The 26,151-nt window shown below is 42.4% G+C and overlaps 2 protein-coding genes across 3 annotated transcripts in view; one reads left to right on the forward strand and one right to left on the reverse strand.

Moving 5' to 3' along the window:
- The first annotated feature begins 1,062 nt into the window (after positions 1-1,062).
- Positions 1,063-3,730, forward strand: LOC113970322 (fibulin-2-like). Its single transcript, XM_027689129.1, has 2 exons — positions 1,063-1,197; positions 2,434-3,730. Exon 2 carries the CDS (start codon positions 2,438-2,440, stop codon positions 2,942-2,944), a length of 507 nt encoding a protein of 168 aa, XP_027544930.1. The 5' UTR covers positions 1,063-1,197; positions 2,434-2,437; the 3' UTR covers positions 2,945-3,730.
- Positions 3,731-11,414: 7,684 nt separating this feature from the next.
- Positions 11,415-26,151, reverse strand: part of PKNOX1 (PBX/knotted 1 homeobox 1) — a 42,542-nt gene continuing 27,805 nt past the window's right edge. For both annotated transcript variants that reach the window (XM_027688847.1, XM_027688848.1), the window contains exons 6-12: positions 25,697-25,867; positions 24,145-24,244; positions 23,219-23,316; positions 21,081-21,209; positions 19,957-20,033; positions 18,192-18,364; positions 11,415-17,263 (exon numbers count right to left, since the gene is read on the reverse strand). In XM_027688847.1, the coding sequence (XP_027544648.1) occupies positions 17,052-17,263; positions 18,192-18,364; positions 19,957-20,033; positions 21,081-21,209; positions 23,219-23,316; positions 24,145-24,244; positions 25,697-25,867 (960 nt within the window). In that variant the 3' untranslated portion in view covers positions 11,415-17,051. The remainder of the gene's footprint in view (positions 17,264-18,191; positions 18,365-19,956; positions 20,034-21,080; positions 21,210-23,218; positions 23,317-24,144; positions 24,245-25,696; positions 25,868-26,151) is intronic.

A 26,151-nucleotide genomic window follows, 5' to 3' on the forward strand; every position in this document is an offset into this window, starting at 1 on the left:
GCAGCAGCAGGGACAGGCTATGGGACACGCAGCTGCACTTCAGTGGGGGTGAAGTAACTGCTGAGTGTTGACCACGAATATTTACAACTGCTGCTGTATGTCAGCTATGAGTGTGGGAGCTAATAAAGTTGGGTGTGAGCTCCAGATATTTCAGGATTGCTCCACCTGGGCTGGAGCCAGGCTCGCCAAGGCGCTCCTGGGGCCTCCCTCCCCTGTCCCTGGGGGCTGCCCTAAGCAGGCACGTCCCACGGTGGCATTGCCCTTGCCAGGGGTGTTGGCATCAAGTCTCCTGTAGTTTGCACACAGACTGTGACACTGAGGATGCAAATGTGCATCCACAGCATTCACCAGGGCAGAGCACTGCCCTACCAGCACCCCAGAGTGCTGGGCTGAGGGTATGGAGTAATGAGAGGGACTGGCTGGCACTGTCCTGCCCACTGTGTTTCTGGGGTGGAAAGGGCCTCAGGAAGCAGGTTTCATTTGACTTGTCTGCAGAAATCCCTGCAGAACCAATAAACACGTGCCCATATATAGCACTGGTGGCAGGAGCAGTGAGTCCGAGTCTCACCCACCACCCTCCATCCCTTCTCCCCACATCCCCAAGGCTGCCCTCTGACAGTGATGACCCCTTCCAGACATCTAGTCTTTTGTTTTCCTTCCCACAAAGGCCTTGTCAATATTTCGTGTATCCAGTGATAGGCAGCTGCCCAGCTCAGCACAGCTCTGTGCTCTCAGGTGGTGCGGGACATGGGGGTCCCACATATCTACCAGGAGAAGAGGGTTTTCCAGGTTAAAGGAGCTATTTTGTTTTCCCTCTGGGCATGGGCATCCACACCCCCAGCAGCCTGTGAGGTACTGGGGGATGCTGACACTCCAGAAACCCTGGTGAAGTCTGCACAGAGGGACGTGGGGAGAGATGTCAGACCTGCAGACGCTGGGACACGCCGGATTAGTCTGTGGTCAGACTGAACCAACACCACAAGTGAGATAACCATCTTGCTGGCCCTGCCCAGCCACCTTGGAGGTTTCCCCGCCTCCCCTGTCTCTCCCACCAGTGTTTCATCGTGGAGCCACCACTGGAGGCACATAAATAGAAGCCTGGGAGGGCTGTGGGGTGAAGACCAGAGACGCCTCTCAGGATCTTGCACTACATCCCAGCGCCTGTCCTGACTGCCCAGACACCCCACAGGTAACCAGGTAACCACAGGGACTTGGCACAGGGCAGGAGGGGAGGGCCTTGGCCAGCCTGGTTCTCCAAAACTAAGGGGGAGGACAAACATTTCACTAGGAAATAGCAGGAGGCAGCCAGGAGGGAGCTCTTGGTGTGGGGTTGTAGCAGCCTTTCCATAGGGAGTGTGTTTGGGCTCTGTGCTGCTGGGCACAGCCATCAGTCCTCTGGGAATGATGGTGAAATAACCACTAGATTAAAATGTGTGAATGAAAGGAAGGGGCAGAAGAGCTACTTACAGCAAAGGTAAAGCAGTTACCAGCAATTTAACAAGCAAGAGTTTGCTGTAAAAACAGATAAGCTCAAAAGTCCTTTTTTTTTTTCAAATTGATGACAGGTGGAGTCTGTGCTTTCAAGCAGTTTTCTTTATGGTTATGCAAGTTGGAAATAAGTTTGTTTTAAGAAATGTTAAGAAGTAATTGCAAGTAGTTTCATGTCTGCAAGAGTAGGAAGTTTGGGCAATCAAATGCACAGCATGAGGGTAATAATATAATTGTAATCAAAGGTAGTGCAGGGGCAACGAGAGAAGAGATCCAACCTGGAAGGACCCAGTCCAGGAGGTAGCACAGGTGTATTTAATACAGCAGGATTTAAGGTCACTCAGAGGGACGGAAGGGGTCCAAAAGTGCACTTAAAGAAATGTTGGGTCTTGAAAAGCTGTCAGTCTGAAAAAAAGAAAGACACCCTGGACCAGCAGGGTCTCAATTGCAGCCACAGGGAGAGCCACCAAAGCAGACAGTGCTTCTTTGAGCCCTTCCTGTGTCCGTGCCTGAATGTCTCCCAGGAATAATTAATTAGTCACTTAAACATAAATTATCAGCATCAATATAGTGGTGAACAAGTGCCACTTGCAGGCCAGGGCAACTGTGCCAAAGCTCAGTGTTTGCTGCAACGTGGACTTTGCTCACACAGTGCCCACGTTGCAGCTCTCTGAACACCTGGGGGTGGAGGACACCGTGGTCAAGCCAGGATGGGCTTTTGGGAAAAACACTTCACGTTTTAGAGCAAACTCTCCTCCAGCCAGCTGTGGACGACCAAAACTGCAGCCATGGCCATGCCAGGGAGAGGTGGCTGCATCCCCCTTGCTTTAAACCATGGAGGAGTCGGCCCAGAATTTGGGGGTTTGATGTACCCGTGCCCAGTGTGACACCTGCTCCTTATATCCCCCTTTTCCTCCCCAGAAACATCTCCTCTTTCCCTCCCAGGGACATGGCCCTCACCGGCGCCCTTCGCCTGCTGCTCACCTGCCTCCTGCTCCGCGGCGCGGCCCCAAAACCCAAGTGTGACCCCAGCACCTGCCCCCCGTGCCCCGAGAGGAACCCGGAGGGGCCAACCACCTCCACTGCCTGGGACTGCTGCCCCCCCTGCCCCCCGCCCTGCCCCTGCCCGCCCTACCTGGAGAGCGAGTGCGAGCTGCAAGGCTTCTCCAGCGGCCGCGTCCCCGCCGGCCGCTCCTTCTACATTGACTTCGCCCGCAAGCTGTGCACCTGCCACCCCGGGGGGGACATCACCTGCACCACGCTCTGCCCACCCCTGCCCCACACCTGCCAGGCCGTGGGCAGCCCCGTGGCCGACGGGTGCCCAAGCTGCGTCTGCTACGACCAGGAGGAGATGGCGGTGCCCGCCGGCACCACCACCACCCGCGGCACCCAAACCTGCTCCTGCCCTCCCCAGGGGGGGCAGCTGCAGTGCAGCGGTGGGGAGGGCAAGGAGTGAAGCTCCTCTCCTCTGGCAGCGTCCTCGCTGAGAGGTGTTGAACCCTTCAAACTGCCCTGGAGGACTTGGGGGTTGTCACGGCCGTGCCGCAGAGCGCTGGAGAGATGCCACGTTCTCTGCCATTTGTGCGCCAGGGCAGAATGTCTGTAGAGGGTGGGCTTGCTTGGTTGTAAGGTTTGTTCACAGCTTGTTGTAAGGTTTGTTGTCTGATCACAGCAATGGGCTATGACAGCTCAGACTGACCTGACTGCTGCTCGCATGTAACTGGAGCAAAACGCAGCTATTTATTTATTTGTGAGACCGTTCTGCTTTTGTATGTGTTTGTGTTTATATAGGCTGTTTATATTAAACTCACTGGATAAACTTCCTCTCAGGAGCCAGGTTTTTGCTTCCTGTAATTCCATTGGGTTCAGAATGGTGGGATCAGAATCAGAGGGCGGTCTGACACCTTCTCTCCCATCTTGTCATGGGGTGGGAGGAGGAGGTGGGTTGGCACAAGAATGTGTTCTTGGGAAGCAGACCCCTTTCATTTCCCCATTTTCACCATTCATTTCAAGGCAAAGCCTTGAAGACCCACGTAAGGATGTTGGCAGTCAAGGCTCAGTCCTTCACAGCCACCTCAATGTTACCCAGGACTGAGCTCACTGTCAGTCCCTGCTGTGTCCCAGTTCAGCAGGAATACCCCAAATTCCATGTCAGTGGCTGTGTCCTCTGGAGACAGGCTTGGGACAGCAGAACTTCACCTTCTGAATGCTTTGACATATATAGATATACACACACACCCCTATACATGTATATATGTAGGGATACATTACTAAAAACCACAGCTTTGTCAGGCTGAGTTGTTAAAAAATGTTAATTGTGTTCCTTCAAGGGGTTGAATAAAATCAATGTTACCAATAAACTTTTGAACACTTTACTGTTGAGGACACATATACTTTCCTCATGTGTTAGCTGGTGGTACTTGGGCCACACAAGCCTCTCTCCAACCACCTTGGCCCCAGGTATACCTGGAAACTTTAAATATGTACCCCAGTTTGTTTTCATTTTCTTCTCTACTACTCTGTCCGATGCTGTTTGACCACAAGAAACACAATGATAAGATGGGATTCAGGTGGAGGATTAAGAAAATGTTGGAGGAAGCAGGTGAATTTGATTTTTAGGATAAAACAAGGGTCCCCTTCATTAGGGCTCTCAGAGACCGGCCCTTTCCAGGGCTCTGGTGAGCCTTGGCCAGAGACATGAGAGCTCAGCACATCCATCCCAATAAATGCTGCACCTTAAAGCTGGGCCTGGGGGCATAAGGACACCTGAGTGACCCCCCTTGGCATGGCCACCCCACTGATGGCCCCTGGCTGGGACCCCCCAGCTCAGGCATTTCCCACATCTGGAAGGCTCTTGGGATTAACAGGGGAACAGTGGTTTGGAGCTTTGCACTGGGAAGTTTGACAGCACACAAAAATGATGTGGTCAGGACATAAGGGTGTGTGTTCTACATGGAGCCAGGGTAGCTGGAATACTTCCTTTCCCTGGTCCTACACCAGCTGCTGTGGGGATGGGGAAGCAAAGGAGAAGGAGAGGAGAATGTTTTTAATGGGAAAAGTCCCCCCCCAAGTGCCTGATCTGCACCTGGAAAGCTCCCCAGAGGGGACAGGATGAGCCTTGCAGCCACCACCCACCCCACAGCACCAAAGTGCTCCCCAGTTTCACCTCCTGCCCGTGTGATTCCAGAAAACCACAGAGAACCTGAGGGCTGGTCGGGGGGAGGATGAGCCACTCACTGCAAACCCAGACGTGACACAGCCTTGCAAAACCTCCCACCCAACGTGGGAAACCACAGGAGCCCCCGAGCTGAGCTGCCTTTGGGCACCCAGCGATTCCTGCAGCACTTGCTGGGTTGAGAAACTCCTCACTTGTGACAACCAGCAGGTCAGGAAACAGTCCCTGTTACTGCCTTCTGGATTTTTGAGGTGGGTGCTACAAGAGAAGGCAGATGGACACTCTGGATGTGAGATAACACTGAGATTGTGACAGAGAACACACAGCTCCTCCTCCCCTGGTTGTATTGCAGCTGAGCCGTGGGAAGGGGTCAGAATTCCCCATCCCTGAGCAGCCAAGGTGCCCACACCTCCCTGTGCTTTGGCTGCAGCTGGCTGTGAGGGCTCCCAGCTCCAGCACAAACTGAGCCCCCAACCTCACACACATTCCTGCCCTGCTCCCAGAGAATCACAGTATGGTTTGGGTTGGAAGGGACCTTAGAGATCATGTCTTTCCAGTCCCCTTGCCATGGGACACCTTCCACTAGCCCAGGTTGCTCAGAGCCCCATCCAGCCTGGCCGTGAACACTTCCAGGCATGGGGCTGGAACTTCTTTGGGCAACCTGTGCCAGTGCCTCACCAACCTCATATACCCTCACCTGAAGAATTTATTCCATCTATCAAACACAAATTTCCCCTCCTTCAGTTTGAACCCATTATATCTTGTCCTGTCCCCTATGAAAAGTCCCCCTCCATCTTTCTTGTCATGTCCTTCAGGTACTGGAGGGCCACAATTAGGTCACCCCAAAGCCTTCTCCAGGCTGAACAATCCCCATTCTCTCGGCCTTTCCTCACAATAGAGCTGCTCTGTCCCTCCAAGGATGGGAAAGGGGGTTCTACCCGATGACCCTTCCCCTCTGCTCTTCCCAATTTGGTGCAAAAATTTTAATAGTTAGAAAGGTTAAAGCTCACTGGCACCTTCCAGACAGACACCAGACATCCCGTGCTGCCGTGCCCACCAGCAGCACAAGAAATTCTTCCCATTACAGGTTTTTAATTAGGTGCTGTCCGGGTATTTACGAAGACCTGAAGGAATTCACATCCTGTAGGTGCTTGCAAGGCGTGAGTGTTTGAGTCCACAGGGTTTGCAAGCACAGTTATGGGTTTTGCAAGCAGAGGGATTATTTGGAAGGAGTCATGAGGGATGTGGGAGACTCTCTGCTGCCTGGGGAGGCTGGTGGGCTGCTGGGGTAGTTTATCCTTTGTCACACATCTTATCTGTCACACTGCTTCCCTGCCTGGTGTGACTGATAACCTCTGAGCAGGGAAGAATGACCCACAGATGGGTGCAGCCCCTGAATAATATTGGCTTTGTGTGAATGCTCTTTATCCAAGCTCAGCACAGGAACAAAGAAGGAGTTATTCTTCAAATATCTGTGCAATAAAGTCCCCGCAGGCCCCTTTTTTAAGCCGCCCCTTGGAGGTGATGAAGAGTTTCTTTGCTCTGCCCTCACCTCTGATTTGAAGACACCTTCCATCTGGAACCTCTGCCTGTAAGTCTCACAGGATCTCTGTCTGCATTTCATCACATTGGAAGAAGAATTATTTTGCTTTTTCCTTGAACAGCAACAGCACAGGGACTAAAGAGAGGAAAAAAAGCCCAAACCCTGTTCAAAGACACCAAGCAGTTGTCAGAATTCATTCATTAAAGTTTAATGTCTTGGGTTTTCAGCATGCTTTACTTGCATGGGTGTTGTCCTGGATTCTCTGACACTGATCACTCGTGTGCTTGTATACAATTTGGACACAGTGTTGCTGGAATTATTTATATTTTCCCAGGTCAGATTTTCCCCATGGCCTGGACAAGGGTGTGGTTTCGTGGATACTCATTCACGTGGTCACTGTCACTTCGTATGTTGCTTTGCTCCTGAGAAACATCTACATCCTACCTGGAAGCACATGCCTGGCTGTGATGCAAACCCCTGTGGACCCCTAAACTAGCCCTGAAAATTGAGGCAACAGCTGAAATTTGCAGCTCCTAAAAAGAGCTCATTTTACATGTAGTGCAATCACATTTGGGGGGGTTGTTTGTGTTCTTCAGTGTCCCATAACTTTGTCAAAGATCATTACTGATTCTTAGTTAGTTGTGGAATCAACAGGGCCTTTCTTCATTGTGTTAATCATAGAATCATTGATTTAAACAGAACCACATTTTGTCCATCTGTCCTTTTTTAACATGCCCTCTCAGTTCCTGCCTCATGAGGCTGTACAATATTAGGGTTAAATACTCATGAATGAAAAAAGCCCATCCTTTGGGCACAACTACACCCAGTGCCAAGAAGTTGAAGTATTTGCCCAAGTCCTTCTACCTTTCCTGACAACCTGCCAGGAGTGAATTCCCCCTGTGAGGTTCACCAAACAGCTTCAGCAACCCCAGCCTGCATTTGCAAAGCCCAGGTGTTGGGGGGATGGCTCCCTGTCATTTTTTCTAGGTACTGTGCTCTTAAATTATCAGAAATCCTGATCCATGGCAGGTTCTGCACTTGTGATTTCTGATCAGGATGAGAACAATGAGACAGAGGTTTCCTGGAGAATCCCCTGATTTAACTAAACTGTACCCACTCAGTGTTGGTAATGGACCAACTGCATCCTCCTAGAAATAGTTTATATTTAAAATTGAGGGGCAGGGAGAGAGGTAACATTTGACACTGTCTTTTGAATGTGTTCCTTATAGAAAACTTTAAGCATATACAGGTACCCTGACACAACAATGATGCCATGTACAAACCAGCAAATGGTACAAGGATGGGAACTAAACTCGCACACACAAGTGTGTGATTGGGTTTTAACACACACAGAAAAATATTACAAAGTAAAAGCTGACCCACACTAGGACTCTGAGCTGAAGTGGATTTTCAGAAAATGGGACTTCTTCCCAGACCCCTCTGGCACAGGGGAGGTATTTCTGAAGCAACGGCAAACGCTGTTGCAGGGTATTGAGCGCTGATTGTCAGCTGTTCTCTCTCTCTGTTACAACTCACAGCCTTTCCTTCCTCTGTGTGGGTGGGCAGGGGAGACCAAGAGAGCGGATTTGGCATTTAAAACAGATGTCCTCGGGGAACAGCAGAGATGACACTTGGGTTATCTTAGTCAAAACTGCAGGACAGCAAGCAAGGGGCTGCGAAAGAAGAGGGATTTAATAGTCAGGAGTTTCAGGGCAAACTCAACATATGCACATTTGATGTAGTGTACATTTTGCTTCTGAAATTTAAAATGGAAATGTGTTTTTCTGATCAGTAAATTTCTTTAAATTGAGGATTTGCATGATTTAATAGAGAGGGGTTATGCACGTTTCCCTAAGACGTGCATATTTCGTGGTGCAGAGTACTAAAATACCCATTTCTATGACTAAAACCTTTTACTGGAGCAAATAAAAACATTATAAAAAAGCCTGTACATGAAAAAAGTGACACACATTCACGTGGGAAAATGGCATACATATTGCTTTAGGGTCAAAGTGATTTCTACAGGACAAGTGGAAAGGGTGCAGCAGGGGAGGTTCAGGTTGGACATCAGGAAGAATTTCTTCATGGAAAGGGTTGTCAAGCATTGGAAGGGGCTGCCCAGGGAGGTGGTGGAGTCTCCATCCCTGGAGGTGTTCAAGAAATGACTGGACATGGCACTCAGTGCCATGGTTTAGTTGACAAGGTGGAGTTTGGTCAAAGGCTGGACTTTATCTTGGAAATCTTTTCCAACCTTAATGATTCTGTGATTCTACTCCATGGTTTAGCTTCAGTGTGTATCTCAGTTGTGTATCTGCATTAAGGACATCTCTTTTTTTAGTTATCATTCTGATATTGCATCCATAGCAGCATCCAAACCTCATTTGTGGAAGGCTGTTGGGCTTTTTCCAGCACCTGGCTTTGAATCCTGGAACGACCTGCAGAGTCATTATTCATGGCTATTCACAGTTCAGAGGCCCAAGAGACACAGAAAAAGTCCAGGGTATGTAATCAAGGATTAATTGTTGCCAGCTTCCAAAGAAATGAAGGTGGGAGGAAAAAAAAATAAAGGAAAAAGGACAGGAATACAAACCCAGTTGATTGAAAGCAGAATGGGGGATCTTAGAGGAAAATTATTATTTCTGAAGTTGCTGGAAGTGTCCCTGTGTGTACATGTGAGTCAGGAACATTGTTCTCCCCCAGCATCTGAAAAGCTAAGAAGGCAGCACAGGTATTACCTAAAACGCCAACTCAGTTCCTAAAATCTCTGGAATTTTGCAATTCTGAGTTTCATTTGATGATGCTTCTTAAAATTGTCAAGAGCTTTCAGATCTCGGTCCAGCTACAGCACTGAGTTAAGAAACTTAATCAGAATCAGCTGTGCAAAAAAAAAAAACCCTTTGTGTATTAAAAAGAAAAAATAACCCTCTGGTTCCAATATAAAAATACAGTGAGACACCAGCAAAAGAAATATTCTCTCTCCTTCCTGGCCTTAATATGGATCTTGCCCATGGAACCATATATACTCCTATGTATCTTAGAGAAATCAGTAGCTGCACAGTAATTGAATTTGTAATTACTTGTAATTGCACATATAAATAAGTGCCCTTGTCTTTTCTGTGTGCCAGCCCGTGCTGAAAGCAAGTGGTTTAAATCTAAAAGACCAAACAAGGTTATAAACTGAGCTGCTCAGAAATGTGAGGCAACATAATTTTGATGAATGTTAAGAAATTCAGGAACGTGTCCATGGTTTGCAGCTCACAGTGAAAGGTTGCAGGGGAAAGAGGACACACACATTCAGAGCAAAAGTGACATGCAAGTCAATCACTAGTTCCTTAGGCATTATCTGCATGCTTTTTCATGACTTTAAAAAAAAAAAAAAAAAATCTAAATTAAAGAATTCTTGGATCTTAACAAAGAATTATCTAAATTAATTTTTATTACCACATTCACATTTAGTATATGCATCAGCTTATAGTTAGGATTCAGGGATCAACTTAACAAAACGTGTGCCAGGAATGATGGTCAGGAGCAGGTCCAAGGGCCTCAGCTCCTGACTTGTGCTAGTAGTGACACCAAAGTCCAAGGACCAAGAGAAGGTAAATATCCACAGATTTTCCCTGATTACTTCATAAGCCCTGGATCACACCTTAGTTGCATCAGGAAGACAAACCAAACCTGACTTACAAAGGTCACATTGCTTTCAGGTTTTAGGAGAGTATCTAAATCGTGACTTGTCATTTTGTGTTTTAAGTACATCCCAGACTTAAACCCACATACCTCACACACTCTGAACTTGCATGGATTTATATATGGATTTTAAACAAATAACACAGTACCTAATATGTGTCCCAGCCTTATTGTTGTTGCTTTTTTTTGAAGAATCCCCATTTTATGCTGCGTGTGTTTTTTTTCCCTTGTTTTAGACTTGAGGATATTGCTCTGGTTTTTACAAAGGGGCTTATTTAGAAACAGCAAACCAGCTCACCAGCTCCTTAGAGCTAAGGCTTCTGATTCCTTTAATGGCTTATTGAAGAGGGGATTCATCTTTCAGGGGAATTTGAAGCCAACTAAAAATACACTGTATGGGGCATAATTTAGGTGATATAAACATAGAATCACAGAATGGTTTGGGTTGGAAGATCATCCTTTCCAACACCTTCCACTAGACCAGGTTGCTCCAAGCCCCATCCAACCTGGCCTTGGACACTTCCAGGGATGGGGCAGCCACAGCTTCTCTGGGCAAACAGTGCCAGGGCCTCACCACCCTCACAGTAAAAAATTTCCCCATAATATCTAATCTAAACCTCCTCTCTTTCAGTTTGAAGCCATTCCCACTTGTCCTTTGGAGGTGTGGGGTTTTTTTTGTTTTGGTTTGGTTTTTTTTTTGTTGGTTGCTTTGTTAGGTTGGTTGTTTATTCATTTCAGATTAAGGAAAAAAATTGCTACCTGGCACCAGTGGAGTTAAAATTATTTCCAGTGATATCAGCAGGAGTTATTGGCACTACTCTCAGACACACTTCTAAGGTCAAAAAAATGATCAAATATTCCTGTGTCTAGAACACGCACTACTCAGCTATTCACAGATTAACCCTTTAAAAACAAAAACTATCAAAAATTCTTGGGGAAATATGTTCTGGAGTAAGAAAACAGCTATAAAAAGATCTTTTTTTTTTCTTTTTTTTTTTTTTGGTAAGAAAATGGTCAATTATGCTTAGAACTGCACATTCCTCAGGGTAAAGGGAAATCTGTCAAACAGATTGCTAAGCAAGGCAGGGCACCTGGAGGCTGTACCAGCTGTGGCCAGGGCAGTCACACACAGCCCCTTTCTCCAGGTGTGCCAGGCTCTGGGCTGTTCCCTTCGGGGGGCACACATGGATCTCACCAAGCCAGATGCCAGGGAAGAGAGAGTAGGAATGAATAATCCTCCAGTGCCAGGCAGAATAAATCTTCTCTTCAGATCAGGCACGTTTGACTTCATCTTTGCCGAGCAAGATTCACACGCTGGATGAAATGAGTCTGAGGTTCTCGCTGGAGAAGAATCACTGCCTTGTAACAAAGAGGCTGCTCCTTTCCTGAAGATTTCTGATTTAGTAGAACATGGCAGTTTCAGAAATGCACTACAATCTGTCTGAACAATTTAACACATGGGACTGGCAGAGAGGAACTCTTTTCAAATAAGTCACTACCATTTATGCTTGGAACCATTACTGGAAGTTTGATGTCCATGCCATTTTAATTGATAATTTTGAAACAACAACAAAGGAAAAAAACCCCACCCAAAGTCACACACATTATGGACTGTTTACCTGCTAATTCTGTCTTTCATCGAAGCTGCTCCTGCATTACAAAAGCATAATAAAAATCCCCATACTGGTAAGAACTAGTAAACATTTTTCTTCATTTGCATAAACAAGAAACCCCAAACAAATACAAAGGCCAATGACTTTCCCTGGCCAGGAACTGGTTAAACAGTTTAAAACTACGCTCAAGGTTTCTTGAAAACATATTTGTCTTTCAGCCAAACAACACTGTTAAAGTCATGTAAATGCTTTGCTTTAAAAATGTGCTTTTTCTGTTCACAGAGAACAGCAGTGTAAAAATAAATTATACAAGAGGCATATTCTCATTTTTAATTTTATCCCTTGATAGATCAGCTGCTTCAAAAATCCCTTAACAACCAAGGACAGAAAAGTTACAGGGTTCACATTTTAAAGATTGTCGATTGTGCAGACCCAGTGCTGCCAACCCACAGAGAGATTTATGGGCCACTTCTGTCACGACCTGAAAACACTGGATTCTATTAACTTGAACTGTGTCTCTTTACAGGAGCCCACAAGGTTGGAAAGGCATTTCACTGCCTTCTCACACCTTGCTTTTCTCTGGCAAAACCAGCTGTGATCACTCAGCAGGTCCTAAAGAACTGAAGTCACAGAAAAGGAGCAGATTTGATATTTCCAGGTGACAAGAACGAACAGATAACCTGATTGGGGCAATCCCTTAAAAGCACCTTAGTGACAATCTCACCGTGCTTTACACACTGGATGATCAGGTTACTTTAGGCCTTGAAAAATTAAACAACCCAAAACCTATTTGAAGGTGTTTAGCATGCCCAAGGCAGGGGGTAGGGGGAAAGGAATCCACACTGAGCTTGGCAAAATGAACCTGCTTTACTCTTCAGCTGCACTGAAGAGTGAAGAACAGAGTGCCCCCAGCACAAGGCTGATGATTTGATCGTTTGCACACCACAGTTAAACGTGCATGTTCATGGATATGCTGTTTTCAGGAGGTGGTGAGAGTCTGAATTTATTATTAGGAAACCAAAAACATTTCACTTAACTGTTTAACATGCGAGATTTCCATGAGGGAATGAAGGGTAGTTACATTTCCAACAGGATTTCAAAACTACACTTTGCCTATTCAACTCTAAGCTGAATGTAAGGCTGAAAGGTTGAAAAGACTAATAAAAGTAACAGAAGTCAGAAAGACAACAATAATACAGCACCTAAAAATGGGTAATTTACACAGTTTTGACATTTGTGTCTTGCATAGACCAATACTTATTAATTGTTTTTCCTCCCAAGACGACTCAGCTTCAGAAAATAAATGTTAAATCATCTTTAATTACAATTAAATGCATGTGTTCCAATTTTTCAAAATACCAGGGTGTTCTGGATTTTTGTTTGTTCAAGTGCAAATATCAGCCCTTGGAAAGGCTTCGTTTCATCCTGTGGGCTGTCAAGTTCATAAAGTCAGGAAGATGAACCTCTAATTCTTCCACAACCAAATCCACATGTTATTCATGCATTAAGTCTTTGTGGCTTCATTCCACTAGAATATCCATAAACCTGAAGCTACTCTGGAAGCACAGGAACTGGGAACTTCAGTTCCTCATTGTGGCTCTGGCTTCTTGGCTGTATTTTGAATACCAAAACAATGACGTGGTACACACCAGGCCAACATGAGTTCCTGCCCTTCCAAGCCCTTCATCCATACCCTGGTTTCCACTGGAAGAACACCCAGGTATGCAGGCAAAATAAAGCTGGAGGGCTCTCCAAAAAGTTCCTAACAGAGATCAGGTACCAGAACAAGGAACCAATTCTCTGGCAGATAAATGCAGCCTGATATGGAGCCTTATGGAGTTTCCCTGAGGTCAGCAGGACTCCACTTTGACACAATATCCAGACATAGAAAAAACCCACTGCAGAGCCAGAGGTGATTCTAAATATTTTCTAACACGATTATTTCTTGGTAACAGTCATTTAGAAATATATCCTGATCGTTTTGGAATTGGTTTACTAAACTGCAATGCTTCCAAAGTTAAAAAGCAACAGGAAATTGCCTTGCCTGTCACAGGAATCTTGAAAAAATTGGACTGAGAACTCTGTTTTGGGTTAGAAAAATAAAAATCCTAAGTTTCAATAATCATAACTGCAGAAGAATCACATTGGTTTTAAAAAAAAATTAGTTCTCTTGCATATGAATATGACTTTACCTGGGGACAGGGGGGCAATTACATATGGGTTTAAATTTATGTCCCCTATAAAGACTTTTTAACTAATGTAAACATGTACCTTTCCTGAATGGTGAAACTTTGCTGAAAGCAAAGTTTTCTTACACAGGAAAAATGAAGGACACTACTTTTTCTTTTTTAAAACCAAGAGAAGAGCAAGCACTCCTGTGCAGTTCACACCTGCTACAGAATTCTCACTGAATTAAAAGAAAAGGTTTGAGTTTCATATGTTAAGCAATACCTTTGATTATACTGGTAAAGCCTTTCCAGTTTTAGGAATTCACATCCCTATGTTTTCATGTTTCTAATCTTACAGTGAAACTATTCCATATTCCCCTTTCACAGTAAACTCTGTACAGTTCAGTCTCTGGGTACTGATAAAGTAGCTGAAGACAAGGTTGCAAATTTTTCAGAAGAATAAAACTTCTGCTGCATGGAGGGTGGAGGGAATAAAAAAAGGATTAAAAAAAAAATCTAACTAGATAATGGCTTCTTTCTGAAAAATACACTTTCAGAAGTTTGCAAACCCTGAGGCTTGGTTGTTTCCAATTGAGTTCCAAGTGGCACATAACAATATATTCCTGAAGCCTCTTCCAGTTGGCTGTATAGATATTAAATTGCTTTAATGCCTTCTCTCTTTTTAGGATCTCAGTCCTCATAGTTTTGAGGTGTGGGCAAATGCCCATTGCCACGTTATCTCCAAAGCATGGAAGTTTTGCCCACTTTGGTTTACCCTTCCCTTCACTGCTGGCTGTTTGCTACCCCTGGGATCAGCTGGATGAGCTGCTCCAAGCCCACCTGGAAGCAGGATGGGGAAAGCCTGAGGCACCAACAGCTGGTCAGGGAAGGCAAGGAGATGGTGAAAAACAGCCTGGTGCTCCAGCACAGCCTGATTTGGAAAAGCAGGTGTTTGTCCACAGGCCTGTACTCACTAAAAAGCAGATTATTCCTTCCTCTGCCTACGTGCTACAAGTACAAGGATTAAAGGTCTATTAAACATGAACAAGGGTGGCTGAATAAAAACCCCAAACTAACCAACAAACATGACCTGTTGTATAACGGAAACTGTGGGGGTGATGAAGCACTTTTGGAGTCAAATCACAAACAATTAAAAACACAGAATCTGTCTCTCTGTTCCAGTAATCTCAGTTATCTTTTGTAGGGGTAGTAGGTTGAATGTTTCCAAAGGAGCAGGATTCATACATGGTTTCTGTCCTTTAAAATATTTTGGGGTCAAACTGCATTTGACAACAGCCTTTGAGACAGTTATGCTATGTCAACACCTTCCTAATTAAACCTTTCATTATTCATTTACTGTGCTGTTTAACAAACATGGCACATCAGTGGCAAAGCAGAGAAGAAGAAAACATGTTCTTTAGGAATTACCACTCCAGTGGAGCAGATGATTACAGCATTTGAACTAAGGAAGATCCTCAGCCAGGAATAGGTGAGTGCCACAGCAGAAACATCACTCGTGTGGAGTAAAACCAACACCAACTATTTTTAAAATAGATACTAGTCACTGAAAACTTGTATTATTTTCCATGTGCATATGGCAGTGCTACTGACATTTCTTCCACAAGTTTTTCTTCACACCAACTCACACCTGCTTTGGAATCTGCAATGACCACCTTCCAACCATTTAAGCATGTCCAAGAGCACATGTGTGAATCCTACTGAGATCAACAGGACCCAAGCACGTGCCTGAGCGTCCTGTGAAGCACAAATTAAGTGTTCCATAAATATTTGCATCTGTCCAAGGGCTTTGTTCAAATACAATGTCTAAAAGCTACACATCTTTTTTTCCCCCTGTCGCATCAGAAACACAACCAGATTTGGTCTAAACCAGAAGGAAGTTCTGATCTAACCCATCACTGTGACAAACAGGCAGGGATTAAAAAGAGGATGTTGATCATACCATGAAGCTCCCAGAGTCTGTTATTTGTACTTGACAAAGGGAAATACAGAAGTTCCAAAAGTTCGTGGATAGACAGACACAGACTTCAAACTTTGGGAAAACAAATGAACTGTTACCACAAAAAAAAACCCCAAAACCAAAAAAACAGCTGTTTTCACAACAGCTCTTCGTTTTTAAATGACACACAAGGATTTTCTACTCTAATAAAGCCTGCTGTATATTCTGGTAGTAAACTTCAGATTTGAAGAAATTTTTATATAAATCCATAAGTTATATTTCTTTTCGTATTAGGGGAAAATATTTCAAATGCAATAAAATAGCAGAATTCATGACTGTATAGTAGGCAACTTTTCATTTTTTCAGATTCAGTTGTACAAACTATAAACTGTTAAATTCATCTAGTAACTGGAAAAGTTGTGGGTATTTGAATTTACTTACCTGAATAGTCATTTAGCAAATATTTTCAGATACAAGTCTAGATACAGAGTTATGTAATTTGAATATTAGTTTACACATAATATAAATCAATGTTTGACAATATCAAAATCCCATCAAAGAGTGGGCCCTTCTTATGCTGCTATCAAATATAGTATATCACTGTGGGATAGCTGAGAATCATAGAATGCTACTGTAGGCTTGTTTATTAAATCAGGTCAGTTTTCAGACCTTCCAAATAGGAATACTAAACATTTATTTTTTCCCCTCTGGAAATTTTTTTTTCTCCTCCTGCTTAATACAGTGGTCATCCCAATTTCTAATGAATTTATAAAAATATTTTTTTTTTATCCAATAACCCCAGCAAGGTAAAAATAGGAGTTTTCATAGCAAATGATAAACAGGCTCACGGACTATGAGAGAAACTAAACTTATTTAAATTGCCATACATTCGCTACTGAATCACACATCAACAGTTCCTTTTTATGTGTGTTGCTGTCCACCTCAGACTAGCAGTTTTTAAGGTGCAGAAGCATCTTTCAAATATACGCATCTAACTTAATAATTAAGATTCACACACTAGTGTCACATGCTTTAAATTTACATCACCTGCCCATCCAAAGCTGTGTTAAATAACAGCACTAATTGAAACTGCATAATTCATTAGAAACTGCAGCACTTCCAATTCATAGGACAAAGGGGTGCTTACGTGGTTCTTATTATATTACTAGATATAATTTTCTGAAATAAGAAAAAGGAAAAAGAAACGAAAAAAACCCACATTTGAAAGAAGTTGCTGCACCTGCAAAAACACTCTTTAAGCTTACTATGAAATACAAAAAAGTGCACCCTTCTATATCTACATATAAAACATATTAGAAATAAAACTTGTGTAAAATGTTTGCTGTGCAAACTATAAAAAGTCAGTCAGTCAGTCCATTCTTTTTTTTTTCCTAAGTGTTTTGTCACACTCTCTTGCTTCCTACTGCAGAGAATCGCTGTTATCCAAGACCAGCCCGCTGATGTTTGTTGTTGAAAGGTCTCCTCCATCATCTTCCCCGCTGTCCACAGACTCATCCTCGCTCTGCCCTGCCATCATGACTTGCTGGACAGCCAAAGTAGCACCATCAGATGACAAAGACTGGAGACTGTCTACATTCATGTTGACTGGAGCTGTAATGGTGACAACAGCACCTGCAGAAGCACAATCACAGTAATTTAGCATCTTTCCTGCTTTCCAATTTTAAGTAATACATATTTATTATTTATGACAGGGTTTTTTCCCAATCAACAGGAAGAAAACCTAAGAAACTAGATTAAAATAAAAGCCATATAGGTCGTCAAACACTCAAATGTCAGGAAATGCCAGGATTAGGTTGGTCAGGAATCTTAAACTTAGCTGTGTTATAGACACCCACTACAGCAATTCTCCAATCAAGTCAACAAGGCCATTTCTGCAAAGTATTCCAGCTTAATTCATTGCAGAAAAATGGGAGTGTTCATAGAGATTCAAGGGGAGTTTTAAACGGACAAAGCTGTTGTCAGGTCCAGCACAGGCTGAGGGAAGAGTCTGCTACAAACTGGAAAGGAACAAATCATCAGGCAGCAGGACAAAAAGGATGATCCTGAGATTAAAGCAGATATTTATCTTCCTTAAATTAGGTCTTCTTGTTTGATCTGATGCTGAGGAAGTTACTTCAGTCAAAGTCCCTCTGCCTCTCACTGTTCACCTTGAAACACGTGAGGCGGATGTAGAATTGCAGACGCTCAGCAACGAAACTGAAGCTGCAGCCCCAGAGTGCTCATCAAAGAGAACACTCCTGACGTGCACACACGCCCTGAGAGAACTCAGTTGTACATCAGAGCTGTACATCTTGCTTTTGTTTCAAAAGTTGTGAAACGGCAGAACAAAAGCAACAGTCTCTCGACACAAAATCCAATAAAATGCTCCTCCAAAAACACAGGCAATTAAAGAGAAAAAAATTGACACGTTTCCGTTATGTTTTCCCGGATTAAAACCACATTTATGCTGAAACATGAAGAAGTTCCCCATCCCCCCAAAGGCATCAATCCCTTCAATTCCCTGTTACAAAGGAATTAACTATCCATGGTCTCTCCTTACCGTCGGACATCGTGAGCTCGTTGGATTGCTGCTGAGCAACTCCTGAGGCAATGGAGTCAGGCCAGAACCTCTGCACTGGCCTGTTCTGAGCTGTTTTCTTCTTCGTTTTGGGAGTTTCGGAGCAACTGGAATCCAGCATTGGCTGAAGAATTCGCCTTCTAGCATTGATAAACCTGAACACAACCGAGGGCAAGGAGAACTTGTGACCAGTTTGCTTCAAATTCTCTCCCACATTCACAAAGCATGCAGTGGAAAGGAAAAAAATCAGGAATATAAAATCTTCTCCCCATCAGCTGGGCTTCACTTTTTTTTTTTTTTTTGGAAAGCTTTTTTTCTGCTCTCAGAATACCCACATCCTTTGATTTTGGCAAACTAGCTAAGAAAGTGCTTCTATCATTTTGCAGCTTGCAGCATTTTTTTCGCCCCACCTAAGAAGGAAAAATCCTCCAGACAGCACAACAGATGTACACTTCAGGATCTTATTAAAAACTAAGCACCAGAAAACTTGCTGACAGCACAGCTCAGAAAGCTGACACTCTTCTCATTAGAGTCCACCTAAAATCTAGCCCCTGCCTAACCTAGTTTGTTTGGTCTGGTTTCATTTACTTCCTTGAGCTTCTGCATTACTTATTTTATAGGCTTTCCTGGCTTTCCAAGGGCTGGCTCCTGATCCAGGAGACAACAGCCAACACATTTTTAACATCTTTCCCAATTCCTTTTAGTTCCCTGGTTTTCACTTGTTTATTTTAGCATGTTAATTGCTGCTCTTCCCCTTCCTGCTAGTGAATAAGACAATGCTTAAACCACATCTCATTAGCTACCAGCAATTAACTGAATCAACTTCAATGCAGGAGCTGTGCCAAGGAGCTGGGACTGAGGATATCATCCCTAAATCTGACAAAACACAGCCAGGACACACCTTTGCCTGCAATGGAGGGAGGTTGGTTGCAGCTGGCAGGTCCATGTGGTGCAATAAAATGCTCTTCAAAGACAGCAGTCGGATCCCAGGCCACAGAGCTCCGTGACTACATGTCCCACAGGCAGAGTTACACTGTTCCACTTTTGGAACCCGTGTTCTGTCACTATCTTAAGTATTTCCCCACTGGACCCCTCTGCAGCCACGCAGCCAGTGTCCTCTTTGAAATCTGAGGAAGATCCCTGTTGGACTTTGCTGCAGTAATTTTAGGAACTGAACCCACAAGCCGAATAGGTGCGTGTTGGCACCTTCCCTCCTCTCTTGTGCGGGGGCAGGTGTCTTATCTTACAGCTCCAGTGAAGATAAAACATGCTAAAACATGCTGAACCATGAACCAGTGTAGCTGAGGTACTGCCACTCCCCAGGCATCACTGCTCAGAAGAGCACCTTTGATACAGGGGCAGAATCAATATCTGTTGACAGTAACTTCTTAAATGTTTGCAACCTTTTCAGAGCTTCAGGTCACTGAACACCTTTAATCTTCCATTTCTTTACTTTGCAGAAGAGAAATGAGAGTACTTCCATCTCTCTCAGCAATAGAACATAACTCCCTAATGTTGCAGTGTTTTCTGGAGTCCTTATATAATTTAAATGGCATGAGGGTTATTATACCTTATAAAAATGACATGCTTGTGTATCAGTGTACAACTCCTGTATTTCTATACATATTTTGTAGCATATGTAGAACAGCAAGTTCAATTCCAGATATCCAACTTACACTCTTAAGTATTTCTATGTTGTAAGCACGTGGAGACGATGACAGATATTAAATAAGGGTTTTGCTCTTACCAGTTGTTAACCTGGAGTAGTGTCAGATTTGTTTGTGCTGCAATCTGCTTCTTCTCATCCTCTGTTGGATATGGATGCTAAAGAGGCCAAAAAAGCAAACAAAAAAAGGCATAAGCTTGTTTCATCTCCTCATCAAAAATAAGGACTCCTTTATTACAACTGATTAAAGCTGCTCCTCATCAAAAATAAGAATTCCTTTATTAAAACAGATTAAAGCTGCTGGATTAAGACCATCTGACTCATTAAAACACGAACTTTAGAAACCTCACAAACTTTTATAGATATAAATAATTTAACAAGGAGTGCTTTACCACACAGAACTGATTTTTATCCTTGAAAGTGTCTATGACACCATTAAACTACTGATGTGTAATTCAGAAGAAAAAGCTTCTCATGGCCGACAGTCTTTATTAAACAGCGTGATCCCAGGGCAACACAGCATGTGATAACATCTGATTAGTTATGCTGTCTAAAGGCAATGTCATATGAGAGCACTGACAAGCACTTTCTAGTTAAATAAAGCTGCTCTGAACTAAACAGATGAAGTCAGTGCATGTAACACAAGAGGCGCACACGCGGTTTCCCTGTATCAGTTTTCTGCTGTGAAATAGTTGTAAAACACAAAATATCCATCAACTAAACACTGAAATATAACTTGAGACCCATTTAGCCTTTTGAGGTAAGTTGAAAGCACAAGTAGATAGTAACACACTTGGTACACATTAGGATTGTTGGAAAGGAGATAAAGTCAGAAAATTTGAAATTTTTCTCTATCAAAAATACCCCCAAAACACCATAAAACACAGATGGAATTATTCTTCCTTGTGCCATGAACCAGGGTGTAGAGAGTGTTAAGTACTCAGCACAGTGAAACGAAGAAAGCTTCCCTTTAACCATGTTTATTGAGACCACGAAGTACAAACGTAACACGCTTATTAAAATAATAATAAAATCAACTGACATTAGATTGTGGAACTACTCCAAATGACTTCAGGGAAAACTGAACTGAGATTACATAAAGGACAAGAGAATAAATTCACCTTCTTTGTGAAGCAAAGTTGTAAGAGACCACATAAAAGAGTTACATAAAAAAACTGTAACTCTTGACCATGCTCAGTCCTTACCCCTATGTGCTGAAAAAGCCAAGATCTCATCACATTTGTAGCGTGCTTGGGAAGAACTCCTCTTTTATTTTTTGATGAGCCATCATCTTGATGCAAGATGCCTAGATCTTGGTTTAATTGCAACTGAAGCTGCACACATAATTTTGGAAGAAATAAGGCAGTTAGCACAGTAATAGTTCTGTATCAATGAATGAACAACTCATTTATTGAACAAAAAGACATTAGGCTTGAATATTTTGAATAAACTCACTGTGTGCAAATATAAACAACTATGGAAGCCGTAAAATACTACAGATTTGAGAATTAAACAAAGGGTAAAGTAAAATTAATTATTATGCTAGAGTTGCACACGATGATGATAAAGGTCCTGTTAAAAAATGCATCTAAATTCTCAAAGAGCAAGAAGACCTATATGGTAGAATATGTAATTCACTTCACAACACTTTTACTACTTCCTAAAGGTTCATATTTCTTCCTCTTTGTTTTTCACTTTCTATGGATACATCAAATCATTTGCACACTGGTTATCTGAACATTTAGGAATACATTCTTAAATGCTTACACAGAGGTAAGAAGAAATACTGTACAAATTGCATATAAGATTCTATTTCAGACAATTATAATTGAAATCATTCTAAATCAGGTTTCTCAGACAAACTGGAGCAATTTCTTAAGCCAACCATTATGTCTGCGTCCTGTATGAAACTAGTTTTGAACAAGGTTTAAACTATCAAATTACAACAAATACATATCTGGAGCATACCTTTATTTCCAAAACAATGCTTTACATTCTAAATAATCTGCCTGTATATGAAGGCTTTATAATGAACTTTCAATAGCTCTCCACCAGTAGTTTTCCCTACCTCCAAAGCATTCTGAAACACTCAAAAAGAAGAAACTGAAGAAGGATTTTCTATGGGTGACAAGGAATCCAGGTCCAAACCTATGCACAGGTGGGTCTGGAGATTCCTACTAACATCAAGAGTAGCCACAGATGTGTATAGAAGGTCAAGTCCTTCTTTTGTTTATAGACTATAGGCATTATTTTCGACTCAGGGTTTTTTTTTTTTCCCATAAGAGGTATAAAAAACATTTTTCTTCAAAAACACTTCAGTATAGGAGAGTAATTTTACACATTTCTTTCTGCAAGGTGTCTGAAGACAGAACTGTATTTGTTCTAGGCAAGTACATACATGCTCCTGCCAATTAAAAGAACACTCTGTGCACGCTTTTTTTGGTTGGAAAGTCAGAATAAGGAAGAAAAGAAGCCAGTGAGTCAGTGATTACCAACAGATTCAGATGGTAGCTCCTCATTCACATTTTTAATTGACTCCAGATTCCTGGAAAATTTGATTTACCACTTCCAGCTCCAAGAGAAAGCGATCAAGGTTTTCTGTAACTAAAGATGGTCTAGTTTTCATGTTTCCTTTTCCTCAGTTGTTCCTTTGAACTCTCCAGATCCAACTCTCAGGAGCCTCCCCCAAAAGAGTGCTGGCCCTTATCTTTCAGGGTATGACACACTGAGCCAAATGTGAGGATCTCCCACAGTCTCAACTGAGTATCTTGCAGGTTTTATGGCAAAATGCTTCCCAAAATATACAGACTCTGAAGTACATACAGTTTCACAGTACTAGTGGTTGCCACCATGAGAAAAAGTCAGATTTCTGGCAACAGCAGTGTGGCACCATAATGCAATACAGTAAATCTATCTAAACCTCGTTCAACAACTAGAAAAGTTGTAATAATTGAAAAAGTGTCTATTTAATTCAAAGGGGTTTTTGTTTTGGAGGGTTGGTTTTTTTTCCCTTGGGGAGGAGGTTAGGGGTGGGGGTTTTATTTTTTAATTTTGGTTCTTTTTTTTTTTATGTGCCTATACTCTTCTGCCATCAGTAAAGGAAGACATTTAACAGGTAGGAACTATGATGTGGCAAGGGAGCTCTGCCTGAGATCTCCAAATTATGCCACTTTATACAACTTGTAGCTCCTACAGCAGTGCTTGCACTAATTTTACATGAGTTACTACGTGTGTGTACACAGAGCTCGTTCTGACAGTCTGCCAAATTTAAACCAAACCTCTTAAAACCACTGAGATTTATCTGAACCCCGAATAACTATTCTGTGAAGCCCATGAAACAAACCTGAGAGTTCTGGATCCGGATAGTCCCAGGTGACAGTGCCTGTGTCACCACTTGGCCTTGTGGAGTGACCACAGTGACGGGCTGATACACTGTCCCCCCTTAAAGCAAAACAGCAACACACATTACAGGTAAGTAAAAACCCTTCAAGTATTATTCTCTTTAAATACATAAAGACATCAGCACTGCAGACAATACAAGAGCTTTCATAATATATTTACTATGTTTTTTTCTAGTAACCATGTAAGATGTGCTCTTTGCTACACTAACGCTTTCTTCCATCCACAAAAGACCGTACAAAATTTGACTTTATTTCCCTATATTTTGGGCATCCTAGATCTATTTTCAAAGGAAAATGCCATGATTATCAGGCTACAAAAAAAAGTTAATCCTTTTGTTTTAACTAAGTCTTCAAAAAGGGTCTCAACACCAAAACCACACCTATGTGAGTGCAGTGGTTAGGGCAGGCAGATGGGTTTGTTTTAAAACCCTGCTTAGAAGGAAGATAACGTGTTTCAGTTAAAATGTCATTTCTACAACAGCAGGACAACAAGGACACAGACTTGTAGGGGTGGTTCTCAACTCCAGGGAGCATGAGGCAGCCAACAAGTGCAATGTTTTAGGTAATGCATGCTTTTGTCAAACAGAATTTTTTTTTAAAGGGAAAAAAAGTCTCTAAAATGTCTTTGTAGTGTTGTACAGAAAGATCTCTTAATATTATACACCTGTAACTGCCACTCACATAGTCATGCTTGGTATACAAAAAATTAAACCTTCATAAAACATTAAAGCACTTGACTGTATTACAACAACTTCTCAGGTGTTAAGAGTTAAAACACATTTTTTAAAGTCTTTGTGTATTTTTTGTAACAACTATTAAAGAAACCAACACGAAGAGCAAGGTGCCAGTTGTTTTTACTTTGTCATACCTGCTACTGTTGCCATAGTTACATTTCCCTGCTGCAATGCTGATGCTGGCACCATAATCCCTTGGGGACTGAGTGTGCCTGCAATGGCACTTGGAATTTGCTAGAAAAATAAAACAATTAGTTGCTTGCATTTTTTTAAACTTTTTTTTTTTTTGTAAGGAGATAAATCATGCTTGTGTGTTTTTTTATTTTGTATTATGCATTTTTGGTTCTAAAATACATTTGGAGCTTAATCACAGGATTACTTTCAAAGAGAAAGAGACTTCATTAGAGGTTCATCATTACCTATATTAACTTCCTCATTATCACCAACCATTACCTTTGAAAACCCTCATGAAAGCAACTGTTAGATGTAAAACTACCTTCAGAAATTCTAGTTCTAGGTGTATATATAGCGAGAGAAACAGTCTCCAAAAACACCAGGGAAAAAGGACAGATGAAATGACCCTTGGTGCTCTGATTACAAGCATCAAAGCTTTAGAATTTTAGTTATTACCTTAATTCCATCAATTTCAAAATGATGTATTAAGTATTCAAGATGCCCAGTATGTTTTATTCTGCTCAATATAGTTCTTACTCAACCCTGACCAGGCAAACTCTTCTGCATTCCTTAATATGTATGAATAATTCCTTTTGATAGCAAATGCAAAATGCAGGAGACATACAAAAAACACCTTTAAAAGGGTTCTTTTTATCTGATTTTAGAATCTCCTTTCCACACTTCCAGACACTGAAACCTAAGTAAGGAGTGCAGAAAGTGGAGTTCAAAAGTCATTGAGGCTTTTTTGAATACAGATCATCAGACACATGAGTAATTCAGAGAAGGGCCACCCCTTAAGACTCAGTATCTTGCAGGTACTTGGGTGTCAGGGCTCACTTTGCAGCATTTAACAGCAAAAATATCAACCATAACATACAAACTATTGTTAATTGTCACCAATTTACTACAAAAAATGCAACTGGCCATTGTCTTTAGTAATGTCAACAATATATAAACTGAGGTTCATATGTATAGAAATGGGTCCTGTCCATAATTACACATTTACCTGAGGTGACATGCAATGACAGACATCTCAAATATTGCAACTATAATCCATCAGACATTGTCTATTTGTCCCACAATACAGACTGTGTATAAACTGTATCAGTCACCTCAATATTTCAAGGAAGCAAACCAAACTAAAGAGACCTTCTTAACAAGGAAATTTTTTAGTTCTCCTTTGTTTACTCTGTTTCCTACCCTCCTTCCAACTAAACAGCAAATCCAGGCTATTCTGAATATTTACACTTGCTGAACTGAGGGAAAATCATAAAAGCAAGACAGACAATAAAAAATTGAGTCCGTGTTCTGGCATATTTGAACATCAGGCAGTGGCACATAGGTGTGCACACAAAAAAATAATAAAATAGCTCTTCCTACTCTTAGTAACTGATTTGAGAAAGTACAGGAAATTGCAGAAACTCTGTTTGCAAACTAATAGCAAGAGAAGTGCAGCTGTGAGTTCCTAAGGAAATCTAAGCAAAAACACACTTAGATGTATTTGGAACATACCTGAGATTGCACAGGTGAATAAGGACTTCCAGGCTCTCCACTTAATAGAGTTTCACTGTTCATTTTTGTCTTCAGGCAGGCAATGTAACGACTACAGAAATCCTTGCAGAGTTCATTAACCTTTTCTAGCTCGAGCAGATGGATACGAAGAACTTGGATTGCTTTTACCATCTAAGGGAGAGAAGTGGGGGGGAAAGAAAGTTAGAAACAAAATAACTGTTAATTCAAAAAATATTTAACGTGAGATTTAAGCAAAACTCTACTTTCCAGTAGCGAAGTTCACCCAATCAAAGCAGAATTGCTAATTGCTAAGTCATGAAATGTGAAAGGAACATAAGTAAACTACAACCCAGGGGAAACAGAACAGGACAACATGATCTTTGTCACATGTGACACATTAGGAAGACAGAGCACAGTAAAGGTGTCGCAGGGCAGGGGGTGATCTTTAACCCCAT

The sequence above is a fragment of the Neopelma chrysocephalum genome, unplaced genomic scaffold, assembly GCF_003984885.1.
Source record: "Neopelma chrysocephalum unplaced genomic scaffold, ASM398488v2 Primary Assembly neopelma1_76, whole genome shotgun sequence".
Lineage (NCBI taxonomy): Eukaryota > Metazoa > Chordata > Aves > Passeriformes > Pipridae > Neopelma > Neopelma chrysocephalum.